Here is a 20,916-nt window from a genome sequence, read left to right on the forward strand (position 1 = left end):
CACGCTTTCACACTTCAGGAGTTTTTGTGCAAGAACAATACCTTTCTGTATTAATTTTTTCCACTCGCAGTACGTGAGTGGAATAAACTGGCCCTACGAATTACTAAGCACAGCACACCTGAAATGTTCACTCAGCTTCAAGAAGAAGGACTTTTCTGTCCAAACGCTCAGTAAATCTATTTACTGACACTTACGTCATTATTGTATTGATATTCTTTTTTTCAGTGTTTACTGTTGCTTTTTTACATTCATCAAAACTCCTGATTGTATAACTTGTGTACTCAGCATTTCATATATGTAGTTTGGAATGCATAAGAGGTAACTCTCGCTTGTATAAGTTCTTTGTACGTATTTAAATAGGTTTTAGGCGGAAAAACCAGACGAGACACATAGGAAGGTAGCAGGACGAAGCGCCAACCTCCAACTGGGAGTTGGAAGTTGGTAGTCGGAAGTTGGCGCTTCGTCCTGTTACCTTCCTATGTGTCTCGTCTGGTTTTTGTGCCTACAACCTATTTAAATATGAACGAAAACCAACTAGCCCAGCAGCAAGTGCTCCTATTCTTTGTACGTGTCCTTGGCCTTGCCTTGTAAAGACCCGAAGAGTCGATTGTGCCGCCTTTGTGCCTTATATACTTTCTTGATTCAGTCTGTACTAACTTCTGTACCCACTCCCGTTACAATCATTTCTTGGATTTACTGTATGTTGAAAGAAATAAATAAATACAATCTTACAAAAACGCGACTTTTGACAAGGTAAGTCGCGGTGTGAGTTGGCTGACATTTATCATTCGCAGAAAGAGAGCGCTGGCGGAGGACCGACAAGGACGAGATGCAGGCACAACTGCCACTGCACAATTACTTGCGTCCTTGGCCGCCTGCGCTGCCTTTCTGAGAATGACAACTGACGTTGCCTTACTTTCATATGAACGTATTACTGGAATAGCACACAGTGCCACATGTCATAAATTGCTTCACGCTAACCTAATATAACATGCACATATCACAAGATAACCTCTGTGAAACAGGAAACACAACAAGAATAGTGACCTTGCACTGAAAATCTGTGAAAAGTCTGTCTCATAATGACTGATATTATTTCTAAGGACACTATTACAGAGGCGAAACACAAGAAGAAAAGTGATTTTTCTGTTGCCGATATTTTTTTCTTCGTTTAAAAATAATAGGAAAGATTGAAAAACAATCCTCACCTGTCAGACCACTTTAATCCGGAAGACATCAAGAACTCCTCAAACAGGGTTTGAATGTCCTTTACGTGCATTTAAAATTTGGCTTTCCTTGAAATTGACTTAACGTGGCTGGTGCTTGCAATGCCGTTGTTTGCATTTCATAGTTTGTTGTTATTTTCGGTGTCTTGAGCAATATTAAGAAATTTCGCTGCCTTAGTATACTCTGTTTTATCAACAAAGGAGCTGCTCTTCAGTCCTGTATATTTCCGCGAAAGATTGAAAGCAGTGAAAAGCTTTCTTTTCTAATGTAATTAATTGCATGATTGTATTGCGTAGCGGCCCCACAAACCATTAGACCATGGGTTAACTTCTAGTAACAAAGAGCAAAATATTTTTTTAGCCAGAGGGGTATGAGCCGAGATATTTTGTGCACGCGCTCAACTGTTCGAACAAGTTTCACACGGAAGTTCTTTACCTATAAGGACGAGCTCAGTTTATAGTGAACCCTAACCACGAGGAACTCCTGAACATGACAGATATAAATATCTTCAAATTTTGTAAGTTTGTTACGTAGTGGTCTGTTGGCAGAATGAAATGACATAAGTGGTTTTCGAGGCATATAATCGCAATCTATTTCTCCTTAGCTAGTTTAAAAGGTGTATAAGGTGGTCATTTAGATAATATTCTGGTGTGAGTAGGTTATACCAGAAAAAGATATTGGTATCGTGTGTATACATTTTAACTTGAGCGTAAGTTTCTCTCCCAGCTAGTAGTAGTAATAGAAGACCTTTATTCGGCCAAAATTTACAGGCCGAGCATGTCGACCGCCTGGGCGACCAGAAGTCACTGTTCTTCCTCCCCTTCAGCGCCAAGCCAGTCGAGCCAGGTGGTGATGGATAAAGAATGTGGGGGGTAGGAACCCGACCGCTGAGCAGCCGGGCAATAGAAGAGGCAATGGGCAAGGTCCGCATAGATACAGGGGCACTTGGGGCAGGAAGGGTCCGATCGATAGCGATAGAGAAAGAGGCAAGACGGGGTGATGACTGCATTCATTTGAATGGGCCGAAGAAGGCGAGCCTCCGGCACCGTGAGGGATGGATGAGAGGGAGGGTAAAGGCGTTTTCCGAAGCGGAGCTGGAGGTAGACCTCTTTTATGGTGCGGCGAAGGGTCAGTCTCCCACCGTCCTCCGAGGGCTTGGGCCAGTGGGTCAACGGTGCCCGGAAAAGTGTGTCGCGGGCGAGCTGATGAGCGAGCTCATTGCCGTCAATCCCTGAATGCCCAGCGGAGGAAATCGACGGAAGGCTGCAATGCGGAGATGGCTCGTTCGACCTCCTGTTGAAGAGAAGGGGTTAGGGTGCGTTTCTGTATGTGGTGTATAGCGGCTTGTGAGTCGGAATAGACTGTATACTCTTGAAGAGAGGGAAGGAGGGCAAATGACTGGAGGGCATGCGCAATGGCGAGGACCTCGAGGGACAATGCATCCGGAGGACGTAGAAACGGCGCGCTGGTGTGAGTTTCAGGAGCGGGGAGGTGGGGGTGGTACAGGGCGTAGCCACAGGAACCTCGAGGAGTCACGAAGGAGGCATCCGTGTAAGCTACACCCTGGGTATCAAAGAGAGGGTAATGGTTCTGCGCGGCTGCATGACCACGGCCGGCGTGCAGAACGGAGGACATGTTGGACGGGAGGGGGAGGATACGAAGATTGGGAGCCGGGGTGGGAATAGGAGAGGTAAGCGGGGCGATGGGAATGGGCAAGATACCCGCTTGAGTCAGTAACCACTGACCCTGACGGGTAAGGGAAAGCCGGGCAAGCTGCGAGTCATGATGGAGAGAGAGCAGAGAACGGAGAGGATGAAAGAGGCCTGTGGCAAAGATCTTTGCAGTAGAGGTAGTGAGAGGGAGGTTGAGAGCTGCCTTGTAGAAGCCCACAAGGGCAGTCTCGAAAGCGTTTCTGCAAAGCAGCCTGTGGCTTCAGCCCGTCCGGCAGCGCCACCGCTGCTCTTTCTCAACTACCTCGACTGCCCCCGGACTCACCCGAGGTCATCGACAGCAACAGACACGGCGACTACGAGGTCTGTTAAAAAAGTATCCGAGCTTTGGCCGTAGAAAAAAAAACTTGCATAAATGGAGCGTTGCAAACCTATTCACCTTCAAAGTAGTCTTCTTGGGACTCCACACACTTCTCCCAGCGGTGCTGCTATTGTGCGAAGTATTCCGAAAATGCCCCTTTCGGAATGGAGTTTAGCTGAGCTGTCGTTGCAGCCATAATGTTCTTCCTTGTCTGAAATCGCGCTCCTTTCAATGGCCTTTTAATTTTGGGAACCAGCCAGAAGTCGCAGGGGCCATATCAGGACAGTAAGGATTCTTTTGAACTACAGGAGTCTGGTTTTTCGCCAAAAAATCTGAATCGAGTGCGAGGAACGTGCAGCAGCATTGTCGCGATGGGTGCGCCAATTTCCTGTTGACCTCAGCTTCGGGTTCTTGCGCCGCACAGCATCACGCAGGCAACGGAGGACATCCCTGTAGTACTCTTTGGTCATTGTTTGACCCTGTGGAGTGCGTACTCGTGGTCTGCCACACAGAGGGTGTCAAAGAAAGCAGTCAGCATCACTTTCACATTGCTGCGCACTTGGCGGGCCTTCTTAAGTCTTGGTGACGTGCAATGTTTCCACTGTGACGACTGGGATCAGGTTTCCGGGTCGTACCTGTACACCCAAGACTCGTCACCAGTGATTATGATGTTGATGAAGTCGGGGTCACTGTTTGCGGAATCCAGCACGTCCTGTGAGACTTCAACACGAAGCTAATTTTGCTCCACTGTGAGCAGCTTCGGCACGAATTTCGCCGCAACTCTCTCCATGGCCAAATCTTCGGTGATAATGGAATGTGCGGAGAAATTTCTCATGTCCAGCTCTTCCTCAATTTCTCGGATAGTCACGCGACGGTCCCGCATCACCATAGCGTTCAGTTCGGCAATGACCTGGTCATTTTGGCATGTTGATGGCCGATTGGAGCGTGGCTCGTTCTTCACCGATGTGCGGCCATCTTTAAATTAATTGTACCACTGCTTAATCTGTGTGCTGCTCATAGCATCGTCACCGAAAGCCGTCTGAATATTTCGAATGGTTTCCACTTGGCTGTCGCCCAGTTTATGGCAAAATTTGATGCAGTAACGCTGCTCCTTTCACTCCGCCATTTTCCTTGCAATAAAAAACCGACGAGAGCACTGCGCACTGCCTCACTGAAATGCTGCGTCCCAGCGACTGACGCTATCGGCAGGCGGGAAAAAATTCGTGCATGCTCATGAAGGTTCAAGGTCGCCTGATGCAAGCGCGCTTGTTTCATATCCATCAGGTGTTCGCAAAAAAAATAAAGTCGGATATTTTTCTAACAAACCTCGTATAAAGCCGCATCACCCGCGCTCGGCGCCCTGTGGTCTCGGTGGCTGTGCAACGATGCAGTCATCAAACCCGCTCGTTTTCGCCACGCAGGTCAGTAAACAATACTCTCTTTTCACGAAAAAATCGAACAATTACTGCCTTTTGCAGCTACCGAGTCCACAGAGCTGGCTTTCCATTACTCCTGAATGTGCTGATGTCGTGCGTGCCCTGTTGCTCTTGGCTGGCGATGTTGAATCAAACCCAGGCCCCGACAAGGTACTAGAGGAACTGAAGAAACTGTCTGATGGTCAGTCACAATTAATAGTCGAGGTCCAAGGTCTTAGAAATCAACTTACAACTACGGTACAAGCTATTTCTGATCTCAGTAACAGGTTATCCGCCCTGGAAATTCATTATCAGGATGTTGTAACCCTACGCACCGACATGGATACGATCTGCGCTAACACTACCCAAACAGCCAAAGAAATCAGAGGTATAGAAGACCGTTTGGATGACGCCGAAAATCGCTCACGACGTAACAATATAATTTTTTACAACATTAAAGATGAGAATACACCTGAAACGTACACGGAATCTGAAGAAACGGTCCTCCGCCTCTGCCGTGATCAATTAGATATATCCATTGACCCTAAAGAAATTGAAAGGTCTCATCGTCTCGGGCGTCTTACTCCTGATCGTCTTACTCCTGATCGTCTTACTCCTGAGCGCATTCGACCAATAATAGTGAAATTTACATTTTTTAAACCCAAGGAGCTGATTCTTTCAAACGGCCATAAGTTAAAAGGCACCGATTACAGCATAGGGGAGGACTTTTCACGCCCTGTCCGAGAAGCGCGAAGGCAGCTCGTAAAGTTTGCCAAAGCTACTGCCACTAAATTTTCCTTGCGCTACAAAACCTTGTGCATCGGTCCTAAACGCTATGCATTCGTCGAGTCATAACAGTCTGTACACGAAATCTCATAGCATACGTCTTATCGTCGCGCCACTAATCTTCCTTGTAACAGCCCTCACGCTAAACTTCCAAATCTTTCTTTTTCCGTTATCTTTACCAACATACGTAGTTTCCTTCCCAAGCGTGAACACATTTGCAATCTTGTTTCATCATCTTCCAGCAATATACATGTACTAACAGAAACGTGGCTGACAGACGACGTCACCGATCCGGAAGTTTTAGCGGATTTACCAAATTTTAACGTTTTCCGAAAGGACCGCGAAGGCTCACGAGGAGGAGGTGTTCTTAGTGCCACTAACCAGCTGTTGCCTTGTTCTGTCACTAACATCGAATCAGAGCTTGAAATACTATGGATAATCTGCCGTTCCGTACCACAAATCGTCATATTAGGCGTGTGCTACCGTCCCCCCTCCAGTAGTCCAATATTTTCCTCCCAGTTAAGCGATAGCCTAAATCATTTAACTGGCAAATAATGCAACGCACGCATTTTTCTTTTCGGTGATTTTAATTACCCATCCATTGACTGGCTCAACCCAACACCAACAGGCAACACCGAAATGACGAACTATGTCGACGTTTGTTTGAATTTAAATCTCACCCAGTTAGTAACCGAACCCACCCGCGTAACACCTGAATCCTCCAATATCTTGGGCCTCACTCTAACTAACCACCCGGAAAGTTTATCATCGCTTACTTCTCGCCGCGAAATTAGTGACCACAAAGTTTTACACGCTACTTTCACCTTCATGAAGTCAATAGAAGGAACGCCGACCAAAAGGTTGTTGTTTAGTATGAAGACGAAGACGTTTTCGTCGAACGTTAGATTTCATCACCCTACGACGGTCGTATGGCCAACCCTTCATCGCTCAAGTGCGCAAGTACGTTTCGCTATCCATGCGACTCTCTGCTTTTAAAGCCCATCTGGATTTTAACCTCATATGCAAGGCTAGGAGCCTTATTCCGAGATCCCTCCGTCTGCTACGACCTGTTGACACAGCCTTTGGCCACAGCGTGGTATCAAGAGCGGAATGGCAACTGCTTCAAGCTAGGATCCTAGATTGCAAGGACTCCATCAGGCACCTGCAGAACGAAGTCTTCTTTGCTCGTCGCCGCCTCGAGCACCAGTGTCCGGACGACTTCGCCAGCATCCAGTTACATGCTAACTACAAGGTGAGCCTCATGTCCCGCCAACGAGAGCTGTCGCTTCAGAAGAAGTTATCAAGGCTGCTGCCTCACAAAAATGTCGGTGCGCGTGGCCCGTCCACTTCGACAGTCCACAACCTGTCTTCTTACAGGCCTACTCAAGCAGAACTCGCCGTACTTGAGCTCGGGTTGAACTTTAACGCGAGAGCTGCGCCGGACGCAAGAAAAATCGTCTGTGCTGTCGAACGCGCTATAGGTCATGTAGAAAACAACCGCCGAGATGAGGCCCGAACTCGTGCAGTCAGCGTCCTTGCCAAGCTTCCGCGACACCCTCCGACCCCGCTTCTTCCTGGGGAGCGTGATGCTATCAAAAGCCTGCGTAAGAACTCGGACATAACTATACTTCCCGCTGACAAAGGCAACGCTACCGTCATCTTGGACCGCAGCGACTACCTCGAGAAAATGAATGACCTTCTGCAGGACGACAGTACGTACTTGCCGCTGAAACGGGACCCCACGCTCAAGGTAGAAAGGAACTTGCAGATTCTTTTGACTGACGTCTTCCGTTTTGTTCCACCGGACCACAAGTCACTTTATTTCAAGCTTCTCTGCCACAATGGATCCGCTCCCGCCTTGTATGATCTCCCGAAGATCCATAAGCCTAATGTCCCGATGCGACCGATAGTTGACTTTACACGGTCGCCCTTATATCCCTTGTCGGGCTACTTGCACAAGGTTTTGGCGCCACTCGTTGGAGAGAGCTCGACTATCATACGTGACTCTTTCAATTTCATTGAAAAAGTACGTGACGTCACGGTTGAGGACGACGAGGTCATGGTGTTCTTTGATGTAAAGTCGCTGTTCACCAGCGTACCCATTGATCTGGCTGTGGATGTGTGCCGTTCAGCGCTGCAGAATGACGACGGATTGTGCGAACGAACCCCTATCGAAACATCAGATCTCCTGAAGCTGTTGCAGTTCTGCCTTGAGAACACTTACTTTGTTTTCCGGGATGCAGTCTACAAGCAAGTTCACGGCACCGCTATGGGCGCATCTATATCGGTGACAACTGAAAACCTTACCATGGAAGCAATAGAAGCCCGTGCACTGGCCACCTTCGAACCGCGTCCAAAAGTTTTTGTACGTTACGTAGATGACTGTTTCTGCATTATCAAAAAGGATGCGTTAGGTGCCTTCACAGATCACATCAATAGCATGGAAGACTCCATTCAATTCACGGTTGAGGAGGAGGCTGCTTGCCGTCTTCCTTTTCTGGACGTTTTGGTCGAACGCCGTAACCACCGCCTTTCTTTCAAAGTTTATAGAATAGAAAGGACACCCACACAGGCCGGTACCTTCATTTTAATTCCGTGCACCCGGTTTGCCACAAACGCTCCGTCGTGGCTTCCCTCGTCCGACGTGCCAAAAACATCTACCCAAGACCAGAAGATCGGGCTGCTGACCTACGCCAAGTGCGCCGAGAACTGAGTGAATGCGGCTACCCGAAGCACTTCGTAGATTCCGTTCTTCAACGGTCATCACGCCCGTCAGAACCAGTTGGTCCCCCGCGCCGAGCCTGAGCCGCTATCCCATATGTACCGGGCGTGAGCGAGTCTCTGGCTCGCGTTTTACGCACTTACGGCGTACACGTCGCTCACGTTCCGGCATGCAAGCTGAGGCACGAGCTGGTGTCTGTCAAAGACAAGATAAAGAAAGAGAAGTTTCCTGGCGTCATCTACAAGGTTCCCTGCGCAGATTGCGACTACTGCTATATCGGCGAGAGCGGGAATTTCGAGAGACGATTGAGGGACCACAAGAACGACGTCAGGAACAAGAGGATTGCTTCTAATGCACTTGCGGAACACGTGGAAGCCGCGACGCACAAAATAGCCTGGGAAGAAGCTTCAGTCATCGCCAGAGAGAAGAATTGGCTGTCACGTCGGTATCTAGAATCCCTAATAATTCAATCAACAGAAAAAACCCTTAACCACAACGCAGCCAATCTCCCGCCTACGTATGCAAGATGCCTGGGGCGATTACTGCAGTGTACTTAAGCGATGTGCTTTGGGCTTTTCGCGATCAAGGCTTCCGTATGGAAGCCGAAACGTCTTCGTCTTCATATTAAACAACAACCTTTTGGTGGGCGTTCCTTCTATTGACTTCATGAATCTTCTTCCCGACCAGACGAGTTTTCGTCGAACGTTAGATTTCTTCTACTTTCACCTTCATCCCCGAATCGCGCCAAACATACCATAAAACGATTCGCCTTTATGACAAAGCGGATTACGAAGAAATCATTTAATGACATTCTTTCCAAACTTTGATACAAGTTTCGATGATCGAACAATTGAGGAAAACTGGCTTATTTTTAAAACTAAAATTATAGAACTTACAGCGAAGTTTATTCCAACCATCATATTTCGTTCCAATCCCAATAAACCATGGTTCACAAAGCATTTGAAAACACTTGATAACAAAAAAAAAGAGATTTTTCCGTGCACCTAAACGCAACCCGAGTGCATGCGCATGGAACAAATATTACGCAGCCGAGTCAACATACCTGCAGTCTATCCGTGATGCCAAACGCGCATTTTTCCAAACTGACCTCCCAAAGATCCTAACAAATAACCCGAGGAAATTCTGGAAAGTGGTCACACTGGCAGCGGCAGCGGCACGGGAAAGGCACCATCTTAAGAAGTTTTTCTCTGCAATTGCAGATATGAAGTTTTGACATCGACTACAACCGTCTGCGTGCACGTGTGCTGGTTACTGCGGAAGATAACGTCATCCAGGACTGCATCGCTACCGGCCAGCGGACACGCCCACCCATCGGACGAGGCTATAAAGAAAGCCCAGAGACCTGCGGCTGTCACACTGGCAGCGGCAGCGGCACGGGAAAGGCACCATCTTAAGAAGTTTTTCTCTGCAATTGCAGATATGAAGTTTTGACATCGACTACAACCGTCTGCGTGCACGTGTGCTGGTTGCTGCGGAAGATAACGTCATCCAGGACTGCATCGCTACCGGCCAGCGGACACGCCCACCCATCGGACGAGGCTATAAAGAAAGCCCAGAGACCTGCGGCTGTCACACTGGCAGCGGCAGCGGCACGGGAAAGACACCATCTTAAGAAGTTTTTCTCTGCAATTGCAGGTTAGTTGCTGCTCTGTTAATATATTTTCCCGCTGTCTTCTTTTACTGCTGCTGCTGCTGCTGCCAGAAGTGTCGCTATGCCCCTTGATGAACAGTGTGGGTCATGTGATATGCAACTCGAGGAACTTGATTCCAAAATCGACTGTAGTGACTGTAGATCTGTCTATCACACGGGAAAATGTGCAGGAATTTCAGATGCTACTATCAAGTCAAAAGGGGAGCAGTATCGCAGTGCGTGGCGTTGCTCAAATTGCAGGCGTTCGAAAGGTCGTGCTCCACAACTCGATAGATCCAGCATTGATACGGATGACCAAGATGTTCGTGCACTGCTGAAATCAATCAATGAAAAGCTGGAGTACCTTTTACCGCTAAAAGAAACAGTTGACAGCGTCGAAGACACAGTTCAGTACATGAGTGACCAGTACGATGAGCTTCTAACTCGGATAGAAAAGAACGAACGTGAAGTCAAGGACCTGAAACACAGGGTAGATAAGATTGAGAAGCAAGACGATGAAATAACGCAGCTGAAAAACGAAATGGACTGTTTGGAATGGAGAAGCCGAAAGCTCAACCTTGAATTCCATGGAATTAAAGCAATGAAGGATGAAAACCTGATTGATGAGATAAATAAGCTGGCAACTCTAAACAACCTGCCACAGCTTCAGGAAAGTGAGATAGTGTCCACTCATCGCCTGCCCTCAAAGCAAGATAAGATACCTGGCATTACCTGTCGTTTCGCCAAACAATCAGTAAGAGACAAATCGTGGCAAAACAGGAAAACACTGTGCCAAGGAAATGACAGCATTTTTGTGTTAGAAAACCTGACAAAAAGGACACGTACTCTGCTTACCGAAACAAAGCTCTGGGCCAAGACAAATAACTACAAATACGTATGGCACAACAACAACAAGGTCTTGGTCCGGAAAGCTGATGGGCAAAACGCGGTGGTCATTTCCTGCTCTAGTGACCGCGACAAACTTAAGCAACAGATCAGCTGAACACTAAGAACACTATGGCACCTACTCACTCGTATGTATTGCCACACACTTTCAACCATCACTTAGGTACAGCGTTTTCGAAGGCTTTCAAATGTTTTCACTTAAACATACGTTCTTTTACTCGCAAGGAACATGACTTACAACTCTTTTTTGAGCAAACAAAGCAATCCTTTGACGTCATTATGCTGACAGAGACTTGGTGTGTTGACGATGTGAACATCTTTCGGCTTCCATTGTACAATACTTTCTACCTGAATCGATCAACAGGTCGTGGTGGCGAAATATGCACCTTGGTTAAAAAGCCGTCTGCATGTGAAATATTGAACCAGTTTTCAGTAATAACTCATGACTATGAATTTTTATCAGTGATACAAAACAATACTGTTTTCGCTGTTTGCTATCGCCCGCCGAATGGTTCCGTTACATCATTTTTGGAGTTCTTAGAAACTTTTCTCGTCTTTATAAATGAAAACAATTTCAATTTAATTTATGGCGGAGACATTAACATTAACATGATGAAGAATGATTCACCAAAACTTAGGTTAGATACTCTCTTGGAGATGAATGCGTGTTGGAATACTATCAGTCTTCCTACCAGAGTGACCGAGAATTCGTCATCTTTAATTGACATATTTATTACGAATTTAAGTTCTGAAGTCATTAATGCTGGCGTCTTCGCATCGGATCTCAGTGATCACTTGCCGATATATTTATGTTTCAAGGGTCACGTACGAAACAAGGAAACAAAGACAAACCATTTCATTCAACTAATAACAGATCAGACTCTTTCTATTTTTCGTGAGAAGATAGCTCAGACATGTTGGGATACTGTATACGATCTTAAAGACGCAAATTTGGCTTACGAGGCTTTTTTCAGCCTATTGAAAGAAAGTTATGACATTAGCTTTCCTTTTAAGTGCATTAAACAAAAAAAGAAAATACGTAAACCATGGATTAGTGCAGAGCTATCTGCCAGAATACAGAGAAAGAATGCATTATACAGTGAATTTATAAAGACAAGAGACCCCAAAATATTTCAGGCTTTTAAAAAAATTAGGAATCGTTTAGACAAAGATATAAAAAAGGCCAGGCGAGATTACTATACACTTTCTTTTAATTCACTGGTTCCACGTACGGCCACAATGTGGAAAAAACTGAACTCTTTGTTGAATTGCAATATTCCTGAGGAAAGGATACAGAGCTTAAAAATAAATGGTCTTGAGTTAGAGGGAAAAGCACTTGCTGACGCTTTTAACGAACACTTTGTAAAAATTGGAAGTAACAACGCACCAGACAATGATCTTGATGGTATTCCATACAACTCTAGCTCTATATTTTTGTATCCAGTAAATGAGGGAGAGATAATTAGCACAATTCACAGTCTAAATAATAGTACCGCTAAAGATATTGATGGTATCCAAATAAAACCCATCAAATATGTTGCTGACCTTCTCTCTCCTTGTCTTACATATATCTTTAATATCTGTATAAGCGAAGGCACGTTTCCTCGAACGATGCAGATAGCGCGAGTCGCTGCGCTCTTTAAAAAAGGCGATAAAAACGACTTAGGAAACTATCGACCGTTATCAATCCTTCCAGTCTTTTCAAAAGTCTTCGAAAAAGTTATTTTAAAGCGACTATCCGAATTTGAGCAGAAACATTGCCTGCTGACTGATTGCCAGTATGGCTTCCGTAAGGGTTTAGGCACACAACTCGCATTGCTACAACAAAAAGAGCACATACTAAATCAGTTTGAAGAAGGAAGACTTGTGTTAGGAATTTTTATTGACCTGTCAAAAGCATTTGACTCCATTAGTCATCAACTTTTAATTAAGAAACTCCAACACTATGGTTTTCGTGGTAAAGCCGCATCTCTTTTATGCTCCTACTTGGAATTTCGTAGACAAATAGTCGTCATAAACAACCACAGTTCTAACCCATTATCTATTTCAGCAGGCGTCCCACAGGGCAGTATATTAGGACCTTTTTTATTTAATATGTACGTGAATGATATTGTGAATATTGATGCTACCGTGAAATTTATCATGTACGCGGATGATACCAGCATATTATTAACCGGTAAAACTAGTGACGACCTTGTTGATGCTGCTAATTTAACATTAATAAAACTAGACGAATGGACGCGTAAAAACAGCCTGATGATTAATGCAAACAAAACAAAAGCCGTATTCTTTCGAAGTAAAAACAAAAACCTAACAATACAAAAGTCTATCTACTTAAATGCCACTCCTCTCGAAATAACTTCCAGTATTAAGACATTAGGTGTTATCTTTCAGCAGAATATGTCATGGGATGTCCACGTGGACAGTATGCTTATTAAGCTGGCACAGGTAATTGGGCTAGTATACCGCAATCGCAATTTACTACCACCAAAAATCTTACTGTTAATTTATAATACCCTATTCTCCTCCCGACTCAATTATTGTCACTTAGTTTGGTCTACGACAACTTACGGAAATTTGCAGAAGCTTCACAATTTAACAAAACTTCTGTTTGGGCTAGATGGTGCATAGCTTATCCTGTGTCTTTCCTCTCTTGTGTGCGTGTTGTTGTGCGCTTGAATTCGTTTCAAAATAAGCTTCACAAGTTGCAGAAAAGGTTTGTAAGAGTAATAGAAAATCTGCCGTTTTATTCACATACGTATCATCTATTTCCCAAATACAACATAATTCCTGTTACCAAGCTGTTTGATTATATCCTTTGCAAGGCAATTAAGAATGAAAACGCCAGCAACAGTTCATTTCTACATCGTCTAGCCAGGTTACAACAAAACGCTACTACACGCCAGACACGTTACACGGAGCTCTGGAAAGTAAGGACGTTTCGCACAACATACGGCCTACAAACACTACAGAATAAACTACCCCGGTTACTAAATGATTTAAATCATAAACATATCCAACTTGAAAAGGTGACGTTCAAAACACTCCGCCGGTATTTCAACATGTACTAGGACACTTCGCTTGCCATTCCTGTTTACTCTGTCACATTGTTGTTTACCCTGACTGTACCGCTTGTCTGTATTCACTTTGATTTGAATTTTATTTGAAGCAAAAATGTGCTTAATTTATCTGTTACTTTCGCTAAACTCATTGTCATCGCACATGAATGTTCCATTGCTTTTGTAAGTGCTTTCTAGCTTCATTCTAACACATTTTCTGTATAATTTTATGTAGTTCTTATCAGTGATTGTAATTGCAGATGTTTTCATGTTTTGTTCTATTTTCTTTTTGGATGAGACATGCCGTTTCATTGCGCCTATGATGCTGTCAAGTGTATAGGGGGGCCTCCGGCTTTGTCAAGCTGTCGCTTGTGACAGCTTTTACTGCGAATCTCCCGCGCCATGTATTCATTTGGCGCAAATAAATAAACCATTATTATTATTGTTAAACCCTCAATAGGCGCCGGTCATCATACTTGCTAACCCACTTGGCGAGATGACCAATGGCATTCAATGTGCTAATATTTTTAACGCCGCTTTTTCATCCGTTCTCACACACGAAACTGATATGCCACTTTGTACCGTAACTGACAACCTGAGTTCGCATATGCCTTTGTAGCGCCCGGCGACGCTATAAAGCGCAGGCGCTGCGATCGGCGTTCCCGCGACAGAAGAAAATAAAGAATGACAGCGCGTGCTCGGAGCGCACGCCCGGCACACGCAGTCCGGAACTAGAAGCCTGCCACGCTGGTCGTCTCTGTCTGGTGCTCCGCTGCGACCCCGCAAAATCCTCAACAGTGGTGACCCGGCGAACCGTGCCTTCTTTCCCAGCGGCGTCCTAGCATGGCGTACTGGCAGCACCCAAGTTTCGACCCGCCGCTCCCGGCGTTCCGGCCTGCAGGCGTCGGCGGGTGTTTCGCCCAACTGGAGGCTGCGATGTACCTGAACGGCATCACCATCCAGCCGTTCAAACACGAAGTCCTTTGTGACATCCTCCCGGCCGACCTCCTGCCTCGGCTCACCTACTCTGCTTTCGGCGGCCGGCCATACGATGAGCTGCGTGCGGCCGTCTTGGCGGACTTCGGCGCCTACTACGTTCCGCCGCCGCTCTACGACGCAGCGGACCCGTTTTCGCCGCCGCCAGCCTCTGTCCCTGGACCGGCCTCGCTCGCGCCCACGCAGCCTTCATCAGAACCCGGCCCGCCTCAGCAGCCCCTCGCCGCATCGCCGCCACTCCCGTCCAGCGTCTCCAGCCCGGCTGTCTCTCTCGACGCCACACCAGGTGGGATCCGCACGAGCTCCGCCTCGCGTCCTGCTCCCACTACTCTCCTACCCGCGTCTCTGGCTCTGCCTTCTTGCGCTTCAGTGGCGTTGTCGCCAGAGCCTCCTGCAGCCAAAGACGACTCTGCGGCAGCAGCCGTGCCGAGGCTTCCGGCATCTCCATCTACCTCGTCACTACCGCCAACAGCTCTGCAGGCCTCTTCTGTGAGGTTGAAGCCGTCGCCCGCTAATGCTAAAGAGCCCTCGACAACGACCAAGCCTGCTTGTCACACTCCCAGCCCCTCAGAAGGTCCGCAGAGCACTACTCGTCATCAGGAGCAGGATGAGAAAGCCCACCCGATGACAGCAGTAACAAGCACGGCGATCGCCTCCAGCCCCACTTTGCCTGAAACAGTTCCTGACCCAGTGTCAGCGCTTGCTCTCAAGCCCGACCATGCCCACACGCGCATCAGCACTGGCCAGTCGCTCCGGACGGCCACTCCCGCTTTACCCCAGCACCTGCAATTGAACCCAGCAACTTCCTCCCGCATCGTCCCAGCTGTCACCGTTGTGCCGACGGTCCCACCACAGCTGCTGTCAGTCCATGGAGCCGTTTCGGCCGCTCCTGTGCTTGTGACCGCGTACACGGCGCGTCAGATCCCCATCGACATCAGCTGCAATGTTCCAGCACCGACGACGCTTGTGTCCGCGGGCAGCACTGCAAACGGTGACGGCCCGACCATGGTCTTCCCTGCTCCCATGTCCGTTGTCAGTTCAGCACTCTGCCTCATTCACCCGTTGCGCAGCAGCCAGGCTCGTCCACCTGAGCCCGTGCACTCAACCCGACAGCTCTTCCCGGCCCCCGACATGAACTTACCAGACCTTGTAGCGACCCCGTGGGGACACTGTTACTCCAGCTGCCTGCTTGCCTGCCGTGGCTACTCCATCTCTGCCCCGTCGGCGCGTATATTTCGACGTTCCGTCTAGGCGGGGGGCCCTGTAGCGCCCGGCGACGCTATAAAGCGCAGGCGCTGCGATCGGCGTTCCCGCCACAGAAGAAAATAAAGAACGACAGCGCGTGCTCGGAGCGCACGCCCGGCACACGCAGTCCGGAACTAGAAGCCTGCCACGCTGGTCGTCTCTGTCTGGTGCTCCGCTGCGACCCCGCAAAATCCTCAACACCTTCAATCATCTTTTCTGTGCACGGCATTATATCTATTATTGAAAATATCAAGACGTCATCTTCTGCGGGTGCTGATGATATTACCCCCAAGTTCCTAAAACATACTTGCCATGCTTGCGCAGCGTATCTGTCAAAACTGTTTGCACAATCCCTTTCCACAGGTAGCATACCCAGTGATTGGAAGGTGGGGAAGGTTGTTCCGGTCTTCAGATCAGGTAACAAAGAATCACCCCTTAATTACCGTCCCATCTCTTTAACAAGTGTGCAATGCAAAATCATGGAACATGTCATTTATTCTCATATAATGAACTTTCTTGACTCATAAATTTTTTTCATCCTGCTCAACACGGCTTCCGTAAGAACCTATCCTGCGATACACAGTTGGCAATTTTCATCCATGATCTGCATGTGAACCTGGACTGTAACCTACAAACTGAAGCAATATTCCTGGACTTCGCGAAAGCATTTCACAAAGTAGCCCACAAACGCTTACTACTAAAACTTTCCTGGTTAAACCTCCACCCTAACATATTACAGTGGATAAGCGAACTCCTGGCTAACCGCACCCAGTTTGTTTACGTTAATAATCAAGCCTCTAGTTGTGTTTCGGTAACATCAGGTGTCCCGCAAGGATCGGTCCTTGGTCCGCTATTATTTTTAATATATACATTAATGGCCTTCCAACGCATGTCTCTTGTAACGTCAGTATTTTTGCCGATGACTGTGCCATCTATCGCACTATCAACAACGCCTCTGATCAGTTCGCCCTTCAGAATGACTTAATCAGCGTACAGGACTGGTGTAACAAGTGGCTCATGGAACTCAACCCCAATAAATGCAAACTCGTGTCATTTCACCGAAAACGTAACCCTGTCCTCTTCTCCTATAAAATCTCGCACGTCACGGTAGAATTAGCTCAGACTTACAAATACCTCCGAGTAACATTGTCCATTGATCTAACCTGGAACGCGCATGTCACTATAATCATATCATCCGCTAACAGAATTCTTAAAACGATTCTTAAAACGACATCTACGTCATGGGCCACAAAACCTAAAATTACTTGCCTACAAATCACTTGTCCGTTCCAAATTAGAATATGCCTCTGCTATTTGTAGCCCTAACCAAAATTATCTAATAAATTCCCTAGAATCAGTACAAAATCGAGCCACGAGATTCATACATTCGTGCTATTCATATCATGTCAGTATAACATCACTAAAAGCAGAGGCAGGCTTAACATTCCTGGCTTGTAGGCGTCGTATTACTGTGCTTGTTTCACAAATTTTATTTCAGCTCACTTCGTCGTCCACCCTACATAAATCCGCCGGCACGCATTTCCCTCCGCATTGGTCATCCCCTTCAAGTAGCCCGGCCATGTAGGCGTACAACTACATTTGCATCGTCATTCTTTTCACGCTCAGCCAAGGACTGGAACAGCCTTCCACACGACATCGCCGCAATCACCTGCCCATCAACATTTGCGAACTGTTTAGCTACTACCTTTAACAGCGAATAATATTTGTATCTTACGTTTTTTCTTTGTTTATTCAATGTGATTTTTCAATGTAACCCACCCCTTACGTAATACCCCCAATCCTGGGGGCCTTTAAGGTAATAAAGTGAAGTGAAGAAGTGAACAGTCTGATTAAAGGAAACGTAGGGTGAAAGTACAAGACCTTGTTGAGGGCCAGCGCGTGGGCAACTCGGCACGCATGAGCCTTGTGGAGACCTGAGCGCCGAGTGACCACGCGCCGTAGGAGGGGAGTTACGGAGTGGCAGGTGGTGACAGCCTGGTGGAGGGCTTGCACGTTCTTGTTCGCATGCAAAGGAAAGCCAAGAACTTTGCACTGCGTGGCGACAGGAATGGGAGAGTCAGAAAGGTGGAGAGAGACGAAGTGGTTGTGTGAGCGCTGGTATGAGGAATGTTTGAGAAGGAGGAGCTCGGATTTCTCAGGAGCAGGAGAGAGGCCAGCGGTGGTGAGAAAGGAGTCGATGAGATCTAGGGCACGTTGCAGGGTGTCCTGTACGTGACCGGGAGAGCCAGACGAACACCAGAGAGTGATGTCATCGGCATAAAATATATGATGCAGGTCGCGAATTTCAGCTAGCTGGCAGGCGAGAGGGGTCATAGCAAGATTGAAAAGGGTAGGAGAGAGAACAGCACCTTGAGGAGTGCCTCGGGTGAGGTTGTGGGGGTTGGACAGATAGGTGTCTACTCGGAAGTGAGCGACACGTTTAGAGAGGAATGAGCGTATATAAGAGTACATGCGGGAGCCACAGTCTAGGGAGGCGAGTTGGGAAAGGATATGGCCGTTGCAAACACCGTCGAAGGCCTTGCGAACATCGACAGTCACAAGTGCGTGAATTTGAGCGGAGGTAGGTGACAGAAACGTGTGCTAGAGAATCAGAAACAGTAGTTTTTAAGGAGGAATTCTTTGGCGCAGTCAGGAAGGTTGCGAAGTGTGGTGTATGTAATGGCATCCTCACCGGGAGCCGAGCGTGTAGCATTAGCAGCCAGAGCCGATTCGAGCTCCCCGAGCGTGAAAGATTGGTCCAGATCGGGGTTAAATCCACCTGAATACACCGCCGGGTAGGAGGGTGTCAGAGGGGGCGGGAGATAGAGAGAGGCGAGCTGGTCAAAAACATCGGAGGAAGTCCCTTCAGTGAGGGCTTTAGCTAGAGTGGGAGCAAGGGCAGGCTTAGTGCTAAGGAGGGATTTGAAGAGAGACCATGTGCATCGCGAGTGCAATGCAGAGTCAAGACGGTCACAAAGAGCACTCCAACGAGAATGCTCGAGTGAGGCGCAGTGGGTGACGATCTCGGCCCGAAGAGCAGTGAGCCGGAAGGAGAGTTGGGCATTGTGGGGTTGTTGTCGAACGGAGCGTTGAAGACGTTTACGGCGACGCCATAAACGGAGAAGATGAGGATCTGGGTCTGGGACTGGGTGACAAGAGCGAACACTACGGCTACTGGACGTGAGCGCTGCAGTGATGCGCGACGTCCAGTCGTCGTAGGATTGAAAGGAGTCGGAGGCGAGCTTAGTGCGGAAGGCGTGCCAGTCAGTATGAGTGACCGGATGACATCGAGGGATGTGAGAAAGAAAGTTGGGAATATGGACAAGAAAGTGGTCACTGAGAAGAGTTTCGGCTGTCACTTGCCAGTGAAAGGAAAGTGAACCGCGAGAGAAAGTGAGATCGGGTGTCGTGGGACGCTGTGAGGCAGTGCCCGCTCGAGTAGGGGAGCCAGGAGTATTGAGAAGGGTGAGGTGGCGTTCCTGGGCCAGACAGTGGAGGAGGCGCCCGGGTTTGAGGATAGCCCCTGGGTGTGTGAGGGGCATTAAAGTCACCACCAAAGAGGAGATGGGAGTTAGAAGGAAGAGAGTGAAGGAACTTGCTCAGGGCGGAAAATAAAGAGGAGGTGACAGGGGGGTTGTAGAAAGACAAAAGGGCGAGTGAGACGCGGGAAGAAAGGTGGTAATAGACCACACCTACTAAATATTTAAGCAGGACGGAGGGGATATCAAGTGGCTGCACGAGCACGTCGCTACGTACATAAATAGACGCAAGTGGTGTGGCCGTAGTGGCATGGTAGGCGTGGTAGCCTGGGACAGTGCGGGCCGCTCGAGTCTTTTGGAGAAGGAGAAAATGGGGCAGGGAGGGGCGAGCGAGTAGATACTGGTGGAGGGGGGTCTTATTGTGGGAAAGATTTCGGCAGTTCCACTGCACAATCTCGAGGTCCTCGCCAAACGCCATTATGATAGTGGAGAGGAACGCGATGGTACGCGTTCCTTCTTTTTTGCCGGGGGCAGTGAGTCATGGACGGATTGGAGCATAGATGTGGAGGATTCCAATTGCTTTGATTGTGCTTGGAGGGTGGTAAGAATCTGGAGAACCGAAGTTTCCAGCTGAACCAAGCGAGTGTGATGTGCCTGTGTGGTGGTTTCGAGAAGATCAGCCAAAGGGGCGACCTGGGCGGTGGAGGAGGGAGTGGTGAGTGTGGCAAGGTGCTCATTTAGCTTGGTAAGCTGGGAGGTAAGAGGGGAGGTGGTTGTCTGGAGGGTTTGGGTCAAGGAGTGGATCTGTTGTTGTAGGTCGTGGGAAATGCACTGCTGCTCTCGCTGCTGGCATTCCAGCGTAGCGAGCCGGAGGTCGAAGGGGCGGCTCTCGTCAATCAGGGATGGAGAGGGTGGTGTAGTGGAAGAGAAGCAGCAGAGAGACGCTGGAAGCGAGGATCCTTCAACTTTGGCAGCGTAGGAGCCTGGTGGTGACGTGATCGGAGCTGACAGAGGTTCACGATTAGAGGAGGAGGAAGGGGTGGGTTGCGTGGCCCGGCGCAAAGCTAGGCGTCGGAGTTACGCAGCTTTGGCACACACGTGTTTTTAACGAGGAGGATGGGGCAAGTGTGGTCGAGGGAGGAGTGGGTGTTTACCTGGCAAGGAACGCACCAAGGCTGGGCACATACATGAGAGGAAGGGTCGGCGGGTAGAGGAGCAGCACAGCGACGGTACTTTGCCGGAACGCTGTGCTGGAGACAATGGTGGGCGCGGTGTCCAAGAGCGAGACAACGGGTGCAGGTGGGAGGCTTAGGCATATGGGGACGGCACCGGAAGGCAACGCGTTTAAAATACACAAAGTGTGGGATTACGGTTCCAGCGAAAGTTATGAGCACCGATT

The 20,916-nt window shown here is 48.0% G+C and overlaps 2 protein-coding genes and 1 pseudogene across 6 annotated transcripts in view; 2 read left to right on the forward strand and 1 right to left on the reverse strand.

The window, feature by feature from the left end:
• The window catches only part of LOC149367607 (FMRFamide receptor-like), a 1,196,541-nt gene that overhangs the window by 73,302 nt on the left and 1,102,323 nt on the right, over positions 1-20,916 (reverse strand). The window lies entirely within an intron of this gene.
• On the forward strand, positions 4,587-5,552 carry LOC149367609 (uncharacterized; annotated as a pseudogene).
• Positions 9,856-11,061, forward strand: LOC149367610 (uncharacterized). The gene has a single exon (XM_089567382.1). The coding sequence runs from the start codon at positions 9,915-9,917 to the stop codon at positions 10,833-10,835; it is 921 nt and encodes a 306-aa protein (XP_089423508.1). The 5' UTR covers positions 9,856-9,914; the 3' UTR covers positions 10,836-11,061.

The sequence above is a fragment of the Amblyomma mixtum genome, chromosome 1, assembly GCF_055824585.1.
Source record: "Amblyomma mixtum isolate Tamu chromosome 1, ASM5582458v1, whole genome shotgun sequence".
Taxonomy (NCBI): domain Eukaryota; kingdom Metazoa; phylum Arthropoda; class Arachnida; order Ixodida; family Ixodidae; genus Amblyomma; species Amblyomma mixtum.

What these genes read in the sequence shown, in the direction of transcription:
- LOC149367610 (XM_089567382.1), top strand. Translation starts at nt 9,915, where the DNA reads ATGCCCCTTGATGAACAGTGTGGGTCATGTGATATGCAACTCGAGGAA.